General features: G+C 42.3%; 1 protein-coding gene across 1 annotated transcript in view; it reads left to right on the top strand.

The window, feature by feature from the left end:
• ETFA (electron transfer flavoprotein subunit alpha) overlaps positions 1 to 14,284 on the top strand; it is an 82,274-nt gene extending 67,990 nt beyond the window's left edge. The window contains exons 11-12 of the mRNA XM_080808510.1: positions 5,003 to 5,083; positions 13,926 to 14,284. Of these exons, the coding sequence (XP_080664636.1) occupies positions 5,003 to 5,083; positions 13,926 to 13,964 (120 nt within the window). The 3' untranslated portion in view covers positions 13,965 to 14,284. The remainder of the gene's footprint in view (positions 1 to 5,002; positions 5,084 to 13,925) is intronic.
• Positions 14,285 to 20,301: the final 6,017 nt, after the last annotated feature.

Below are 20,301 nucleotides of genomic sequence, written 5' to 3'. Positions count from 1 at the left end.
TCCATATAGTTAACAGTGTGTACGTTCAACCATTCAGATTAATATTCTGTCTAGGAATAGAAAGAAATACAAGGTGCTGTTCACGGCTTGAAGCTGTACCATTGGTAGGAGAGGCATTGCTATGTCATGGAAAGAAGTGTGACCCTGAGACCCAACTCAGCCCCTAGTTTACCACAGATGTGTCTTGTCTGCACCTCAGTACTTTGCCTAATACACGTATTCAGTGATGATGTTTAAGGTCCCTTTCAGCTCTGACCATCTGTGGGTAGAAAATTTAGGGTGAACAGAGCTTGATGAGGTTCTGACCATCTAACTAGTTTGTGAAGTTTCTGATCCCTGATTGTCTGCTTCACCCTGGTCCCCTTAAAGTCCTACCCTTATATGGCAGCAAACTCTTCTCAGGTTTGTTACTAAGGTGTGACAGAAACATTTAGGGTTGGAACATCTCCATATCTCAGTAATTATTAGCAATATAGTGTATAAAGGAAACACTGGATGCTGACTTGCTACTTTGGACTGTATTGGGAAGCCCTGTGTAAGGATTCTTGAGCATGTATTTCAGAATATGACACATTAATTCATGCATACCAATGCACACTTTGAATTATGAACTTGGTCTTTCATGAAGACAGAGATGCTTCTGACACTCCAGCTTTTATCCATTCAGATGGAAGTTTGATATAAAGGTAATAAAACTTTAACAGGTTTAACTTCTAACTTGAAAAAATGCATTCACTACCTCCTTGTAACCTCTAAATGAATTGGCTCAAAACCAGTCAGATTTCACAGTTGGATGGCAGATTTCTTTACTGAGCTATGAAAACAAGCAGTGCCAGTGGGGAAAATGTTACTGCTGCATTAAAGGGAAAAAAAAAAAAAAACACTCCAACACCAGCAACCTTAAAAAATATTTTTAGCTGGGCAAGTTCAGACATATCTAGAATTCTACTTCTCAAAAGATTCTGCCTGCCAAGAAGATCCTGGTAAAAATTGTCATGCCATGGCAACAGGACTGGATTAGGGGCGTAATGGACTAGCTAGTATATTAAAGCAAAAAGGAACGATTGAAGTAAGGAGGCCAGTGTTGGGAACTGTTTATAAGAATAAATTTGAGCCAAGATGTTGCCTGTTTATGCAGTCAACAAATATTTATTAAACACTTACTTCTGAACTAGATGCGGGAGATGCTTAAATGAAATAAACAACTCTTGTCATCACCAACTTGTGTAGGAGATGCAACAATCTCTGGTTATAATTTTGGTTGTGGTCTAAAATGGAATACTAGAGTAATTGGCTTGAATCTAATAATCACACTGCATACAAGTTATAGTTTTAATTAACATCGTCATATAGTTTGAAGAATATGAGATTTGGTTGTTATGTGAAACAATTCAAGGTAATGAGAATACTTTCTGGACTATATACATATTAATATCATTGATTACAATCTGTGCTTTAAAAGCTGTGTAAGGAAGAGGAGCATGAATTTATAAGGACATATTAAGAGAGCTCTAGGATGCAAGCAAGATTTTATGATACTCATTTACAGTTGACAATTCAGGAATATTCTTTTAGTAATTTGAAAAACTGTAACCATCCCAAATCTTTCTTCTTAAATACTTTAATGGTTCCTTGTCCACAGTTGTGTGCTTTTGCTTTAAAAATAACTTTTATATGGTTGGAATGAAAAAGCTTTCACATGATTAAAATGTCAGATGTTTGACTAGGTGGCCTCCAGGAAAATCATTAACCATCATTAATTAAATAAATCTCTGCTAGTTCCTGTGAAGCAGGCTTACATATTCCCAGAAGAGAAACACCTCGGTGCAAATCAAATGCCTGTGATTCGAAATGTTTGTACTTGTGACTTTGGATTTGAGGCTCATACGGAAACCATCATTTCTTGTCTCTCACCACACATCTTTTAATACATATGGCATGTTTGACTGGAATAGTAGTTACCTGGACTACACTATGCTTCAATCTCAGATATTCTGGAGTATTTTCATCTTTTTGAGAGAACCTAGGGGAGTTACACATATGTCTTGTAGCCTATATGTTAAGTCAGACTGTATCAAAATTCTCTTAAAATATGTGTCAGCTATTTTCATGTGATAGAGTAACAAGCAGGTAGAAACTTAATTTTACTTCTAGAGAGATAAATCATCATACTGTATTAAAATAACACCACATAAGAATCAAATATTATAGTCAAAACTTTAATTTTACTTTAATTGCAGTGGTGTTTGAAGCATCTGTGGAGGGGTACCTAGGTGGCACACTTACTTAGTTAAGCATCCAGTGGCTGGTTTTGGCCCAGGTCGTGATCTCAGAGTTGTAGGGTTGAGCCCCACCTTGGGCTCTGTGTTCTGCGCAGAGTCTGCTTGAGACTCTCTCTTCCTCTCCTGCTGCCCCTCCCCTCTATATGTGTGCATGTGCTCTCTCTCAAATTAATAAGTAAAATCTTTTTTAAAAAAGGGGTGCCTGACTGGCTCAGTGGGTTAAGCCTCTGCCTTCGGCTCAGGTCATGATCCCAGGGTCCTGGGATCGAGCCCCGTAACGGGCTCTCTGCTCAGCGGGGAACCTGCTTCCCCCTCTCTCTATGCCTCCCTCTCTGCCTACTTGTGATCTCTCTCTGTCAAATAAATAAATAAAATCTTTAAAAAAAAAATCTATGGAGAATACCAAACCATTTGTAATATATAATCTGTTACTAATAAAAGAATAATTGGTACATGTAGCACTGTTTTTAGGACTATTTCTCCTTAATTTGCTCATCTGTCATTATAATCCTTCACATAAAAAATTTTTTAGGTGATAATAGGATCTTTTGGTAGTTCGTGTAGGAGACATAGTAATTTACTTTTTGAAAAGGCCGTCCTTTTCTCATTAAATGATTTTGACACTCTAGTCAAAAATCATATGACCATATATGTGAGGGTTTATTTCTGAGTTCTCTATTCTTATCCCCCCAGTCTCTATACCTATCTTTATGCCAGTACCACACTGTATTAATTCCTGTAGCTTTGTAGTAAGTTTTGAAATCAGGAATTGTGGGTCTTCCAACTTTTCTCCTTTTCTAGATTGTTGTAGCTGTTCAGGGTCCCTTGAGATTCCATATGATTTTTAGGGTGGGTTTTTTAATTTTTGCAGAAAATGTCATTGGAAGGACAGTTTCAGTGGATATGACTTTTGGTCAACAGTTTTTTTCTTTTAGCATTTTGAATGTATCACCTCACTGCCTTCTGGATTCCAAAATTTCCAAGAAATCTGTGGATATTCTTATTGAGGATCTCCTGTATGTGATGAGCCACATGTCCTCATTTTCAAGATTCTCTTTTTATCTTTGGCTTTTGAAAGTTTGATTATAATGTGTCTTGGTGTGGGTCTCTTTGAATTCATCTTTCTTGGAGTTTGTTTAGTGTCTTGGATGTTTTTATTCATGTCTTTCATCACATTTAGAAAATTTTCAACCACCATTTCTTCATTTATTCTTTCTGCGCCTTTTTCTTTCTTCTGGGACTCCCACAGTGCATATTTTGGTTTGCTTGATGTTTGTCCACAGGACCCTTAAGTGCTCTGATTACGTTTCTTTAATCTTTTTCTTTCTATTCTAAAGACTTGATAATTTTCATTGTCCTACTTTCAAGTTTGCTGATTCTGTCTTCTGATTGCTTAAATCAGCCTTTGAATCTTTCCAGTGAATTTTTCACTTCAGTCATCATACTTTACATCTCCAGAATTTTTTTTTTTGTTTCTCTTTAGGTTTTGTCTTTTCCTGTTTCCATTTTGTTCATACATTGTCTTCTTGACTTTCTCTACATCTTTATAATTCTTTGAGCATCTTTAAAATGGTTGTTTTAAAGTCTTTTTCTCATAGAGATGCCATCAGACCTTTCTTAGAAGCAGTTTCTCTTGATTTTTGTTTCCTTGAGTGGTCCCATACTTTCCTGTTTCTTAGTATTTTTTTGATTTTTGTTGTTGTTGAAAACTGGATATTTGAATCTAATAATCTATTCCTGGAAATCAGATTCTCCTCCTTCCCCAGGGTCTGCTGTTTTGTTGTTGTTGTTTTTATTTATTATTATTGTTTTTTGGTTGTTGTAGGTTGTATCTGTGCCAAAGATTAACCTGAGGTATAAACTTAAGATCTTTTTGTGTCTTTTCTGAGCCTGTATGTGAGGTTAGTTTGTAATTTTCCCTGTATATCCAGTTGCTTTTAAGTGCCCTAGTCTTGAACGTCTGGCTTCCAAAAGGAGAAAAGAACACTGAAGGGAGGCAGAAGTGCTTTGACATTTTAAATCCCCTAGAGGTAACTTTAGCCAGAGGAGGGGAGGGGCTTCTAACAGTGGGGGAGGTGCAATAAGCAACATCTTTTTGATCAGTAGCAGCAATCCGGAATCAAAGCACAGGCCCCCAGTCCCTGGAGGACAGGGTTCTTTTTGCCCACTCTGTCTCCTGCAGGCTGTGTACAAGCCGCTGCAAGAACATGTGCACAGCTGCTTGCCATTGGGGCGGGGAATGAGTACCTGTTACTGCACTAAGAGCTACAGCTCATGCCAGCCTTCCCCTGAAGTTGCAAGCCTTCAATAGACTCTAGATTTCCAAAATGGTTACATTAGACAGATTCTGCCAGTGCTGTTGTTAACAGTGTAGGTAGGAAGACAGATTCCTCCTGATGCTTCCTACTTTGCCATCTTCCCAGAATCCTGTCATTTGTTTCTTCCTAAAACATTGTTTTTCATGTCAGAAAAGAACTAGAAAAATAATGGCTTAAAACCTTTTTAAATACTGTGATGAGCTAGTGGTGGTGTAGGAGATAATTTTATGTGCAAACCCAGAAATTCCTAAATTTACAGTATTGGCACAAATGAATCAAATTAATCTTATTTAGTAAACATCTTTAACAATATAAATTTGTTGTTGGGAATGTTAAAGTAGAAACATCAATCTGTGGTATGTTTTCTTGATTAAGACCAAAGTCTTTGTTTTTATTTCACAGACAATTGTGGCTATTAACAAAGACCCAGAAGCTCCAATTTTTCAAGTGGCCGATTATGGAATAGTTGCTGATTTATTTAAGGTAAGCTGGCCTTGGGAGAGATGGCTGTTACCTAGCTTGTCATCCAGGAACCTCTCAGAGTTGGTCAGAGAGGAGGCCCTTATAGGAAAACATTGTGTGTTTGTTTGTGTACCTGTGGATCTGTGTATGTATTAATATTTGTACACAGTTTTGAACTAACTGTGAAGTTGTCCTAATAAATATGTGAAGTTTATATAGAGTATTATAACCTTACCTTTAAGGAGTCCATATTGTCTTTAAAATATCCACATGGCTTTTGGCATCTCGTGTTCTAAGTTAGCACACAGTGTGAAGTGATTCAAGTAATTATGACCGAGAATCATATTTGGCAGGTACCTTAAAGAAATTCACATCAAATACCCTTACTAAGAGATTTGCCAGAAATGCTGCAGCTTTTCTTTTAAGTTTTATTTGTTTGAGTAATCTCTACACCCACCACGGCACTCAGACTCATGACCCCGAGATCGAGAGTTGGATGCTCTTCCGACTGAGCCATCCAGGTGCCCCCGTGCTGCAGCTTTTCAAGGGAAGACTGGGCACTCAGGTCCAGCTTATCTGACTCAACAAGTGTGCTCTGCTTGCTGTGTTTGAGAGTTAAATGCCTTCCTAATGTGATATATGTAGGGGAGAACACTTATTCCCCACTCTCCTACTCCTCACGTTTTTGAGTGTTCTTTCTACCCTGCCACCACCCCCATCTTTGCCCTCCCCATGAGCAAAATTACTTTAGTGATACTGATGTGTACCATTTGGCCACATTTAAAGGTTCATAGCTCATGCCTGGCCTGGTTTATTTCTGTCCCTCAGTGCTTGCCTATAAACTTCCTGGTTGCCTTGTGCAGAAATCACTCATGCAGCCATTGAGACTCTGAAAGTAGAACCTAACACTGGGAGAAGTAGGTGGGTTTGCTAGAGTGAGGAACCCCTCGCACAGAATTACAGCAAGTTACTGTGGGCTTTAATAGAGAGGCTGCAGCCTGAGGAGAGAGCCAGGGTGGTCCCCTTGACAAGAGAATTGGTCCATTACCATGGCTTCACCAGCACTGTATATGATCCAGATGAACTAATGAATGTACTTTGAGAGCCCATCTGTACTTTGAAGTTCATGCTCAAATATATGTTCATGCTCAGTGAAAATGGACCCTTCAACTGCTCATGAAAAGACGAGAATGGGGCTGTTGCCCTGGGTCAGCCTTCCCCTCAGCACCCCCTCCCTGCCTCTGGCCTCCCAAATTGCCTATATCTTGCCCTAGGAAGAATACAGCCCCTCTTCAGTGATCCTGGGGTCCTGTAATTGAAAGTTAGGATTTAGGTAGTTCTGCTGCTCCTGTTACCTGGCCCAGCTGTGTAAGAACAAACACTATTTAATGATAGTCATTTGACCACTACAGTAACACCAGTGGGAGGAAAAGTTAGTATGAAAGAGAAATTTTTAAAAAATTTCTGTACAAGGATAACTTTGTTCAGGTTGCTAGCATTTAGCTACAGTGAGGAGCTTAAAGGAGTAAAGACCTTTTAATTAAAAATGAAACACCGGGCACCGGGGTGGCTCAGTGGGTTAAAGCCTCTGCCTTCGGCTTGGGTCATGATCTCAGGGTCCTGGGATCGAGCCCCGCATCGGGTGCTCTGCTCAGTGGGGAGCCTGCTTCCCCCTCTCTTTCTGCCTGCCTCTCTGCCTACTTGTGATCTCTGTCTGTCAAATAAATAAATAAAATCTTAAAAAAAAAAATTAGTTTAAAAATGAAACACCTCTGAACCCTCACCATGTATCGGGTTGACATGTTTGGAAACAGACATCTACTGTAGTTGCCTTATATTTTTCTCCAAGTGAATATTTAAATAAGTTTACAAGTAATTTTACTTATTTTACGATACATTTTTCTGTTTTCTTGTGTACTATATATTGCAACCTACAGAGTGGGCTTACTTGATAAATGGATGAAGTGTTAGACAATTGGAAATTTGTGATGTTTATACAGTGGATGCTTGCCTTGGAGCAGGACCATCTTTGTAGCAATTATTGATGGAATGGTGTCATAGTGCCTCGTGCATTAAGGGCAGCTCCCAGGTTGAACATGAAAGAGTATGTGAGCAAGTGAGGGTGTGTGCACATGTGCGTGCTGAGAGAGGTATTTTGGTGAGAGTCCTAAGACAGTAGAAGTGGAAAGGGACCTCAAGAATCAATGAGCAGATTTCTAACCAGAGATTCTCAAGCTGTTTTTGGTGTTTTAAGAAGCCCACATTTGATAATGTGTTTGGACTAAGACCTAATAACATTTATTTGTTAATAGCTAGAATTATATTAAGGTAGTGGTTACCTCATGCTCAGAAGTTCTGAACACAGGTATATATACCTTTTGATTAATATAAAGGGAGAAAAGTTAATCCTTTAAAAAGCAGTCTGTGGGGGGAAACGGATTAGCTTATGAAAATATCAAAAATCTGCTTGGGAGCGGCTGGCTAGCTTGGTTAATAGAGCATTTGACTCTGGATCTCAGGGTTGTAAGTTCAAGCCCCACGTTGGTTGTTGAGATTACTTAAAAATAAAATTTCAAAACAAAACAAAACAGTGCTGCTTGAGTTGTAGCCTCCCAGTTGCTACTACATGTATAAGACAAGTGATATGTTCTTTTTAGGTTATCTGTTTTCCCAGAGAGATGTGATTTGCGGAAATTACTCAGCAAGTTTTTGGCACAATTAAGCCAGGCTCCTGATTCTGTTCTTTTACTCATCACCCTGCCTTTCTTTTTCTTTTCTTTTCTTTTTTATTTTATTTTATTTATTTATTTATTTGACAGAGAGAGAGAGATCACAAGTACGCAGAGAGGCAGACAGAGAGAGGGGAGGTAGCAGGCTCTCCACTGAGCAGAGAGCCCGATGCGGGGCTCGATCCCAGGACCCTGAGATCATGACCTGAGCCGAAGGCAGAGGCCCAACCCACTGAGCCACCCAGGCACCCATCACCCTGCCTTTCTAACTCATCAGGGACTCTGGCCAGGTGGTTCACTAGGACTCCTCTACCCTTGATAAGTTGCAGTAAGGACCTCACCTTTGGTGGTTCACTAGGACTCCTCTACCCTTGATAAGTTGCAGTAAAGACCTCACCTTTGGCAGACTCTAGGAACCTAGACAGTATCTGTCAAATTGTATTTTCAGTTGAAATTAGAATGAATATGGCACAGATGAATATTAGCAATTCTGACTGAAGAATGGACAAGGTGGTGTAGTGAATATGCTCCTCAGGGCCATGCTCTGTCTTTTAAAAATCAAATATTTAAAGGTATAACCGTACATAAAAATATGGCCATGCAAATTGTGAATGAGTTAGCATTATCTATTTCAGATTAAGATTTTAAAGAAAATAGTTTAAGTCAGGGGCACCCACCTGGCTCTTGATCTTGGGATTTTAAGTTTTAGCCCCAAATAAATTATAATAAAATCTTTATTTTTATTTTTTTAGAGAGGGAGGAGGGGTGCAGAGGGAGAGAGAGAATGTTAAGCTGGCCCCACGCCCAGTGCAGAGCCCCATGCAGGGCTTAATTTCACAACCCTGAGATCATAAGAGTTGGATGCTTAACAGACTGAGCTACTCAGGCATCCCCAAAAAGAAAATCCTTAAGAAAAAGAAAAAGAAAAAGAATATCATAAGTCACATAAGAGTTGTGTAAAAAGGACTTTTTAAGACTGAATTTCTGTGTAAAAATTTTAAATTTCAGACTATCACATAATAGACTAATAGAGTAATAATGCTCTGAATGATATGGTATCCACCAAACTTTACCATGTCTGGAGTAAAAATGTGTATGGATTTTAATTTTTAATATTTATTGTTTTACTTCATCCTTCAACAATCATGAGTTAGAGACATGAGGGTTTTTTTTTTTTTCTTTCTTCGTATAAGGAAAATAATACAGTATAGTAGTTAAGAGCTTTAATTCAGATTTTGTCTTGGCCACATACTAGTTAAATTATCTTGGCCAAGTTATTTAATTTTTCTGAATGTAAGCTTCCTCAAAAGTGGTATAAATATACTACGTACCTTACAAGGTTGTATTGAAGGTTAAATGAGATTATACTGTACCTAGTATAGTCTGTGTTAAATATTAGGCTCCCTATTTATATTTCCTTTCATACAGGTATAGTACGTGTTCAATAAATGGTAAATATTATAATCAGAGTCAGAGTGACAGAGTATAGGACACTACATGACTGGTGGTTGTTTTTTTATATAGCTTTCCTGAGATTTAATTCATAAATCATAGAGTTTACCCTTTTAAAATGTATAGTTCAGTGATTTTTAGTATATTAGGAGTTATGCAACCATCAGCTATCTAATTCCAGAACATTTTCATCACACTGAGAAGAAACCACAAACGTATTTTCAGTCACTTCCTGTTCCCCACTCTCCCCAGACCCTGGCAACAACTAATCTATTTTGTGTTTCTATGGATTTGCCATTTGTGGACATTTCTTATAAACAGAATCATGTAATATATGGTCTTTTATAGCTGGCTTCTTTGCATAATGTTCTCAAGATTCATCTGTGTTGACTTCTGTATCAACACTTTCTTTTCTTTTATTGCTAAATAATATCCATTGTGTGGATATGCCTCATTTTGTTTATCCATTGATCATTTGATGGACATTTGAGTTGTTTCTACTTTTTTGCTATTATAAGTAATGCTGCTATGAGCATTTAAGTTTTCATGTAGATACATGTTTTCATCTTGTGTGGGTACATATATAGGAATGAAATTTCTGGGTCACTTGATAACTCTTATTTTTACCATTTTGAAGAACTGCCAGCCTGTTTTCCAAAGTGGCTGCCCTATTTACATTCCCACCAGTAATACTATTCCCAATAATAATGTTGTTTTCTCTTCTTTCTTTCCTGTCCTTTCCTTTCCTCTCCTTTCTCCTCTCCCCTCCCCTCCATTCTCTTCTCTTCTTTCTTTTCTTCACCTCCTCTCTCCCCCTCCCTTCTTTATTTGTTTCTTGTATTATTGACTTTAATAAGTCATGTATCAGACAGCATCCCATTTAGCAAGTAGAGGGGAGCTCCTGTCTTTTCACATTCTTGATGTCCTTTGATGCTCAAAAGTTTACATTTTGTTGAAGTCCAGTTTATCTATATTTTTTTTATTGTTTGCCCTGTAGTAGGTGTCATATATGTGAAACTTCTGCCTAATCCAGTACAGTGATTATAGGCCTACAAGTATCTGTTCAAGTCCTCACTTTCATTTCCTTGTGTGTATGCCTGTGGGTTGCTGGGTAATATGGTAATTCTGTGTTTCGCTTTTTGAAGAACTTCCAAACTGCTTTCTCTAGCGGCTGTACCATTTTACATCCCCACCAGCAGTGTGCAGGCTTTCTGGTTTTTCCACATCTCTGCTCACACGTGTTCCTTTTTATTTTTCAAATCAGAGCCATCCTGGTAGGTATGAAATGGTATCTCATTGTGGTTTGGACTTGCATTCCTTAATGACTAATGATGTTGAGCATCTTTTTATGTGTTTACTGGCTGTTTGTATAGCTTCTTTGGAGAAATGTTTATCCAAATCCTTTGTCCTTTTTTAATTGAATGTGTGTCTTTGTTTTGGAGTTGTAGGAGTTCTTTATGTATTCTAGATATTAACCCTTACCAGATACATAATTTCCAAATATTTTCTCCCATTTTGTAGGTAGATTATCCTTTCACTTTCTTTATAATTACCTTGGCACGAAAGTTTTTAATTCTGATGAAGTCCAGTTCATCTATATTTTCTTCTGTTGCTGTTGTTTTTTGGTGTCATATCTGAGAATCCATTGCCAAATCCAGAGTTTTGAAGCTATAGCCCTAAGTTTTCTTCTAAGAGTTTTATTTTAGCTCCCATAGTTAGGTCATTGATGATTTGGGATTAATTTTTGCATTTGGTATGAGGTGAGTTTCCATCTTCCTTCTTCTGCATGTTGTCACAGCACTGTCTCTGTTGGAGAGACTCTTATTCCCATTGATTGGACTTTGCATACCACCTGTTTTTAAAACTTTTTCTACTTCTTCCTATCATAGCTGTCCATTAGAGTCATTCTAACCCCTTATGCTCTCTCTCTGGAACTTGCAGGGTTTATCTCTGTCTGCCTCCTCAGTTTTTGTCCGGAATCCTTTTCTCCTCCATGTTAATGTTCTGATTTTTCTGAGCCCACACTTAATCTCTTCCTTAGAAGCCCTGGATTTTGAGCATTTAGTGCCTTTCTTCTCATCTTCTTACATTACAGTGTAAGATGGGCACATTTTTGGTTGTGTGGTTCATAGACCTCTGTCTTTTCTCCCCAACTAGGGGGTAGAACTCCTTGTGGGCAAGAATTAGGCCTGAACTTTATTTCCCATGGTGCTTACCCTGGGGAAATACTAATTAAATGACTCGAATGTAGTTGTGTTGTGATTTCTATCAGTAGATTGTCTTATTTTAAATGTAAATTCACTTTCATCTGGTCTTACTGACTAGAGAGCTGGGTCTGCACTATCTAAAATAAAAATAAGCATCCGGATCTCTGAGTTAGTGCTCAGGCTGTCAGACATGCAGTGAACTTGAGTGGCATTTTTCTTTTCCTTAACTGATAAGGCATTGTGTAATATGCTTAGAAAGTCTGAGGTTGATCTAATAAAAAAGGATATAGATGGTGGACAAAGTGCCTTCAACCCTTTTTGGGGGGTTGTGGCAGGGAGACATTCTGGAAGATTTTTTAAAATTACATGTTCTAAATCAAGATAATGTTTTGTTTAAAAGAAGTTGGGCTCTAGCCTATTTTTCATGAAACACATAGGTCCCACAAGAGGCCTCTTTAGCGTGTCATCTGTGTGACTGGCATCAGCTCATGGACTCTCCACTGAGCAGAGCTGGGAGAAGTGGTGCCAGCACTTAGTGCTGCCCCTGAGCTACTGCCCACTGGCTCCATGGTAAACATGGGCCTTTAATAGGCTGGAGACAAAGTGACATTCGGAAGAAACAACATGTCGACAATTTCCTTAATAAATTTTGTACGAACACATTATTTCCACCTAATGGAAATGTAGCTCTCTTAAATAATTGAGAGGCTGTATTCATCAGTGGCGAGTTCAGCTGGGATCTCTCCGAGCTAGGACAGTCGACAGCCCCGTGGAAGACTGGGTAATTGATATTTTACACAGATGGCTCAGCTAGTTTTCAGGTGGGCTCCATGTGACACTGCCTGCAGTCCCCGTGCCCAGCGTGCCTGTGCTGTCAGGCTACCCCAAAGCAGCTCTGCGCTGAAAGCTCCCGTTGTAGCCACTGAACTGCTGAGACTGAGTTAGTAATTCATTCTTTTTAAAATGGGAGCCAACTTGGTCAGTTTTCCCTCGCTGTGGTTTCTTACTCTGTCTGCTGACCAGACACCGCATTAGCACAAGGCCTTTAACAGAGAATGATGAAACTGAATGTTCAGCATGCAGCTCATTCTTATGTGCCAAAAGATAGGAACGTGTGCTGAGGAAGCAACTGCAGTGTTTGTGGAATGACAGATGTGTAAGCAAATGGACAATGAGAAAACAAGTGCTAGAGCAGGTTGACAGGGTCATGTCTGAGCAAGAGACTTTGGTGTGGACTTTGAAAGAAAGGCAGGAGAGCAGTAAGGGAAGGAAGAATACCCAGAAAACACAGAGGTAACAAATATACATTACTCTCCTCACAGAAGAAAAACTGGACTCCTGTTTCTTGTGGAGCCTTTCTGAGGTTTGTGATTATGTCAGAAAGGTTCCTAGTCAGGGCTTCTGGGTGGCACGGTCGGTTAAGCATCTGATTCTTGGTTTTGGCTCAGGTCGTGATCTCAGGGTTATGAGGTCAGGCTCCATGGTCAGTGTGGAGTCTGGTCGTGATGCACTCTCCCCTGGGCGCCTGGGTGGCTCGTTCAGTTAAGTGTCTGTCTTCACTCAGATCATGATCTCAGGGTCCTGGGATCGAGTCCCTCATCAGGCTCCCTGCTCAGTGGGAAGTCTGCTTCTCCCTCTCCTCAGCCCCCACCCCCCAAAAATAGAAAAATAAATCTTTATTTATTAAAAAGAAAAAAAGAAAAGTTCTGAGGCAGTGAGTGTGGCCCTGGTCCTGCCAGCCTTCTGTCCAGGTGGTCTTCCCTTCAAAGGCTGCAGTCTGGGAGCGCCTGGCTGGCTCTGTCAGTTGAGCGTCTGACTCTTGATTTCAGCTCAGGTCATGATCTCAGGGTCATGAGGTCAAGACCCCCCCCCCCATGGGGCTCTGTGCTCAGTGGGGAGTCTGCTTGAGATTCTCTGTTTACCTGTGCTCCTCCCCCCACTCATGCTCTCCCCTCTCTCTCTCACTCCCTAAAGTAAATAAATCTTTAAATGTAGTCATCCCACAGACCCCACATTCTCACAGATAAGAGGAGAGCCTAGAGGAGCATGTTGGGGATGGGGACACACCTTGAGCCTCAGCAGCAACACACATAGCTTCTTTTGGCTTCTGTATACTTTTTTAAAAAAGATTTTATTTATTTATTTAGAGTGAGAGCAAAAGAGAGAGCATGAGCAGGGAGAGAATCTTCAAGCAGACTCCCTACTTGTGTGGAGCCCAACTCAGGGCTTGATCCCTTGACCGTGAGATCATGACCTGAGCTGAAATCAAGAGTCAGACGCTCAACTGACAGAGCCAGCCAGGCGCTCCCAGACTGCAGCCTTTGAAGGGAAGACCACCTTGGCACAAGGCTAGCAGGACCAGGGGCACACACACTGCCTCAGCGCCCCTACCTCTGTGTACTTCCGATGGAGCTGTGACTATATCACACTGAAGGCTCAAGTTGCTTAATTACTTTTTTTTTTTTAAATTTGCAGGTAGTTCCTGAAATGACTGAGTTGTTGAAGAAGAAATGAGTTACAGTGTTTTAAGAAGGAAAATATATCAAAGTATTCAACTGAAATAGAAATTCATGGCTATTACAGTAATCATTGGAAAGTATGGAGAGCTACATATCATAATTTGAGAAAAAAATTCTCACAGATGCCAGAATGCTTTTTTATGAGCCTATTACTATATTTCTTTTAATTATTTGTGGTTCCAAGTAACTATTTTTTAAAATTTTCTAATTCTGTAAAAAATATATAATAAAACATTTCCACAGCTTCAAAACTACTAACAGAAATATGCCTAGCTTTGTAAAGAAAGAAAATTGAAGAAATGGAGTGAAAATTTATGTTTTCTCTGCCTGTCTTTTTCATGGAGGACTCTGTTTTTTTGTTTATTTATTTATTTGACAGAGAGAGAGAGAGGGAGCACAAGGAGGGGGAGTGGGAGAGGGAGAAGCAGGCTTCCGCCGAGCAGGGAGTCCCGACGTGGGTCTTGATCCCAGGACCCTGGGATCATGACCTGAGCTGAAAGCGGGTGCTTAATGACTGAGCCACCCAGGTGCCCGAGGACTCTGTGTTTTAGGCAAGATTGTGAACATGATTATTCTCTCCAGACTAATCATTTAATTTAGTTGTTGAGAGAAGGGACCTAGATTGGCAAATTCCGAGTTAAAAAAGTACGGCCACAAAGCATGAATATTAACTTAAATATACTCCAGTCTTCAGAAAACCATAACTAATAGGACCAAAGCAGACCTGACTTAAACCTGAACTTGCTGAATGAATTTAGTTGGCTTACAAGAAATTCAATTTTCCATTTCATTTCAAAGTTTTGTCAGCTTATAGGACTTTGTGTCTCTGAAGGAGAGGGGAGAAGGAGGGGCTGTGGTGATGCAACATGGCCTCTTACAGTAACAGATAGTGTGATTAATATAAATGTTTAAATCCCGCTCAGAGAATGCTTTGGCTTTTCTCTGGCCCTCCTGATGCTTCCTTTGAGCTGTCGTAGAAAACAGCCAAGCATGTGAGACGACCATATGTTTGTTTAGCTTTGGCACTCTCCCTCTGCTCCCCTGAGGCGTGACTGAGATGGAGAGTGTCACAAGGGCTAGAAGCCAGTGTGCGTGCAGGCCCGAGAACAGGGGCTGGGGAGGCTTTGGTCTGTTCTGCGGGAGGGGATCCTGGAAAGGTCCTGGAAATGCCCGGGTCAGCAGGTAACATGAAGACAGCTGCCACCTGAAGCAGATCTGCGGAAGGGACAGTAGTTAGCAGACGAAGGAAAACAGCGGGGAGGAGATGGGAAGTGACCAGTGGTACAAGAGGGGACGGGGGCAGAGCTGGTCAGCCTGTCCCTCTCTGTGGCCATCCTGGGGCTTGGCTACTTGAACTCTTTGATTTTGTCACAGTCACTTGCTTTTGAAACACGTCTGGAAGTTAAATGTCTCTGGGATTTCAACCTTCTTGAACGTAATAGGATGAGAAGATAGCAATAAAATGAACCACAGCATCCTAGAGTGTCAGAGCTGAGCATGACCATTTGGTTCAGCCCCCCTGTTCACAAAGGGTTACTGAAGCACAACCAAGTGACTTGTCCAAGGCCATGTGGTTTGAACCACTCTTGTGAACATAATTCCCATATCGTATTGTTGTGTTTGAGGCTCTTCCCAGGGGAACTAACCTTGCTTATCAAGGCCTTCTCCATTTACCCTGTTGGACACTCTAACTTGGGGAGAGGAGAAATGCAAAGGTGACAAGGCCGAGCTACACTGAGTCTAGGGTATGCTGGCTCAGGGAGGACCAGTCCCAGGTGGTACCTTTGCATGGCTCCTAGCCTCGAAGTGGAATTGATGGTTCTTTCTCTCGGTTTCCTGCTGTCATGCCTGCCATGTCCCACCTTCAGGCAGTTCACTCCACTGTTTTACTGGGTACAGCTCATCATCGCAATAGCTCTGAGTGGTGCTTACTGTGTGCTAGGCGCCACAGTAACGCTGTACACACACCGAACCCCGGCTGTCCACAACGCCCTTAAGATTGATGCTATGATTACCGTCCCTGTTTTACAGACATGGAAGCTGAGGCACTGCAAGTCCTGTAACTTGCCCATATTCAGATCACCTGTAATGAGAGCCAGGGTTTGAAACCAGGAAGTCTGGGTCAGAGCCATGGTTTTACCAGTATATGTTTCTACCTCACCTTGTCTCAAGGAACAGGGAGAGTCGCTGCGCAGTAACCTCAGGTAAAAGGCACTAGTGCTTGGTGCCGGTGGACAGGGCACACATTCAGGATCCTCGCTGGGGAGGAGACCCTGTGCTCTGGGCTTGTCTCTCCAGTGGGGTTTTATTCAATTCTAAAAGCCCTTCTTAAGTGCCCACATAGAGTTCACCTTAAAAAGGCAGCTGTGTGAGGTGGAGGCAATTATTAAACCATAATACATGCCAGAAGGTGCAATTTGATGTGTTCTTTTTATCCCTGTTTTATTGGGCACCAAACTGTCAGCTCCTGATGACTCTGCCCCTGCCTCGGGCTTGGGGACCCAGAGCCGCAGCTGGAAGCAACGTGGGGAGAGATGTTAGGGGTTGCTTTCGTTACCGTGTTTGTGTATCTTTCCTGCTTTTTTCCCTAGTTTCTTGAAGTCTTTGGTTAACCTCATACAGGCCCTGGGAGTTTGGTGGCCTGGTTACTCTGGCCACGTTTGGAAAGGCAGCCCTGTGAGGGCAGAGCTGTATTCTGGTCCTTGAGGCCAGCCATCTGGATCAATCAAATGCCCTCCTTACTCTGGACTGAGACCCAGTGAGGGTCTGGTCGGAGCTTCTCAGTAGTTGAGAAAGCACAATATCCAGCATTTTCTGTGGTCCTGGTTCTCAGCAGTACTGTGGGGGGGAATATTCCCTGCTGGATTCACTGGCTAACTGGTATTTCTGTGTGGGTCTCTGCCCTGCAGGAGTCTGGCCCAGCCATTGCCCTGAAGCAGCATCCTGCTGGGCTCTGAGAACACAGGCTTTTGGAGGCTCAGCCCCTGCCCCCAAGATTTTGCAGCTAAGGTGTGATTAGAAAGGAGACTTGTATGAATAGTGTATACAGAGAGAGCTCCCTTAATGGGCCGGGCCAGGCTGCAGTCATTCCTTCTGGCCTGGAGGCTTTGATATTTACATGTGGGGCAGAAGTGGAAACAGCTCACATGAATGCTTGAAGCATTGAGGGGCAGAAACCAGGGGCTGAGGGTGGTAGGGTGGAGGCCACCGACTTTTAGGTGAGCAGTTTGGCCTTTACCCCATTGGTCAGTTGTTCTCAAACTTTGCCCTCAAGGAATACTGCCATTTCAGGAGCTAGATCAGGAATGATACTATGAAAAGCCTTTTCTGATTTGCAGGGAAAATTAAAAGAATTTTCCCAATCCTAAGTCTTGCACACTTTTTTCCCCTCAAACTTTGGTGGCTGCTATCCCTTGTCTTAGAATTTAAGCAGATTCCAAAGTGAAATAACAAGTAGCAAACTGGATATTAACTAAGGAGGTAAGCAGCACTGACTCCCTGCAGCTTTTGTTCAGTGGACATGTGTGGAATTTTTTTTTTTTTTTTAAGATTTCTTTTATTTACTTGACAGACAGAGATCACAAGTCGGCAGAGAGAGAGAGAGGAGGAAGCCGGCTCCCCACTGAGCAGAGAGCCTGATGTGGGGCTCCATCCCAGAACCCTGGGATCATGACCGGAGCCGAAGGCAGAGGCTTTAACCCACTGAGCCACCCAGGCGCCCCCATGTGTTGAATTCTTAAAAATACCTTCTGATAGTTGCTAATTGTTCCTTGTTTGCATGTTAGAATTAAATATGTCTGTGTATCCGGAATGTTCCGTAAGTGCCACCTGAAGAAGTCATAAGCAGCCTCCTAACAACAGGGAGCGATTGACATTTTTTTTTCTGAGGAGGGTCCCATACCCTAACCTTGAGGAGTAACTTGAGCTGGTGGTGCATACAGGATGGCTAGAGGGAGGAGAGGGCGGAAGGGATTGGTAGGCTGTTGCAGGAATCTTCTGGCCTTATGCCCCAGATGGGTTTGGCTGAAAGCTCTTTGGTTACAGAATGAGTCCCTGGAGACTGTGGAAATGGGTCCAGCGCTGTGGGCGAGGCTGGCAGAGAGTAGGGGCCCTTCCTCCCGGGACGGTGTGGGAGCCTCACTGCCGGCAGTGCCTGGGCGTGTCTGCACGGCACTGGAGGCCTTGAAACCCCAACCGTAAGTGCTCTCGGCTGTCTTTCTGAAAGGGATCATCAGCTTGGTTGCATTTCACGCTGTCTCTCACGAGGGATTTTTGTTTTGGTCTACATAAAAGTGGGCTTAAAAGGCTGGGAAACCCTAAGAACACTATTGATTACAACAGATGGATTTGGTTAGCTGTTGCTGAGGGGGTTTAAAGGGGGCTTGACTGATAACCTTGTAAAAAGCCCGTATCAGGTGATATACGGCCACAATATCCTATAGCCCTAGGTTTTAAAAAATGTTTTGTGAGGCGCACAAATGAAGAAAAGTTGCTGATAACTATTGGTTTATAGAACACTTTCATGTAAATTACCATGTCAGAGGTGGAAAGGGTAGGAAAGGTGAAGAAATCAGACCCTCAGAAGTGCCCCAAGTCATAAAGCAAATGGTAAAACTAGAACACAAACCAATATTTTGGCAAATATTATTTATTAAGAATCTACTAGGGGCGTTATATAGCCTTCTCTGATACAATGATCCCTAAATGGGTATCACCACCCATACCTTCCGGATGAATAGGCGGGCTGAGAGGTAACTGACCCGAGAGGCGCAGTCAGTGGGATGTGCGGCCTGAATGGGATGCCAGGTCTGGAGAACTTGGCCTTTCCACCATACCAGCCTGCCTCCCAGCATCTCCCAACTTCTCCAGGACTCTTGGGCTGGTGTTACCTCAGAACAGCAGCCTGTCATTAGAAGCAGGGTACAGAAGTGGAACTGGGAATTTATTGGGAAGGAAGCGGCATATTACTTTCTATGGTGCCTGGATTGGTGAGTGGCCAGGTCCTTGTGAGGGTTCACTGACCTGGGTTTCACCTGTGTCCCCCACAGCTGGCTGTGGGAGGGAAGGCAGGTTTCCTACTGACTTTTCGTACACCCACCTCCAGCCAGTGTGGGGGCTGCATGGGGACCACTGGGGTCTGGGACCTGGGGACACCTGGCTGGTGCCAGGGACACTTGTGCTCTTACCCTGGTTCTGTTACTGCCTCAGGGGCAGCCTGTTCATGCTCCTTCCTTCAGGCTTCATTTTCATTGACTGTGAAATGGCAAACTGAACTTCGTGATCTCTCAAGCTGTCAGCAGATTTCACCTGTGAATGTGTTGGCAGATCTCAAACAGCTTAGGTAGGTAGATACAAAAATTATTTTTGAGAGCTTCTTATGCCCGCAATACTCGACTGAGCCCTTTACATCCATTACCTCATTCAAGCCTCCCCCCACGAGGCGTAGCAGTAGCCCCCACTCTCCAGATGAGAACACAGAAGCCTACAGACCTTAGGACACATGCCCACAGATTCACAGCTAGTATATGGTGACCTTAGGCCAACATCTACTCTCAGCCACATGTCCTGTCCACTCTGGGATCACAGTGAATACCTAATGAATGCAGTCTGGCTGAGGCAAGCTGAATGGAGAGGCGAGATGAGGCTGCTCAGCCAGGCTCAGAAGAAGCTGCCAAAACAACCAGTCAAGAAGTGCATCTCGGGCGGAAGGCCCAGCAAGGACAAGGGACAGAGACACCAAGAACATGAGAGACCCTGGCCCACAGGCCCGAGTCCCCATCTAGCCTGATACTCCTCCATTCTGAACCACTCTGTTCAGGGAGGCAGGGGTGTTTGTACTAGAATCTGGATCTGGTCTGCACACTGGCTCCCTTTCGCAACATGGAGCAAAACTGGCTCCCAGGACCCCACGCCCCTTCTTTATGCGGCGGAGGCAGAGGTGAGCCTACCTAGTTACGAGGCCTAATTGATGCTGAGGAGGCTTCTAGAGCGCTTGGTGAAAGGTGCCCCGTAAATCTCAGACACTGAAGAATTCTTCCACATTCATCACAGTGTTTAATGTCCTGATTGATCTCCAGGGTAGTCAATTTCATTTGCTTGTTCAGGATGAATAGGCAGTCTGCTCCCCTGCGCTGTAGCCTAGGGCTCTGCATAAAATTATGCTAGCACCGTCTCTTTGGTAGCTTGCAATAAATTTAGCAGCAAATGTTCCATCATTTTATTTGGATAATTGAATTAACTCTTCACCAGAACACGATACCAAACTTTTCAGTGCTGGAGTGAGAAAAAAAAAAACCTCACTCAGTTTGTGTCAGAAGAACAAAGGTTTTTAG

Source organism: Martes martes (assembly GCF_963455335.1).
Source record: "Martes martes genome assembly, chromosome: 7".
Classification (NCBI taxonomy): Eukaryota; Metazoa; Chordata; class Mammalia; order Carnivora; family Mustelidae; genus Martes; species Martes martes.
Note: the sequence above shows the minus strand (reverse complement) of the source record. Positions and strands in the feature narration are given on the sequence as shown.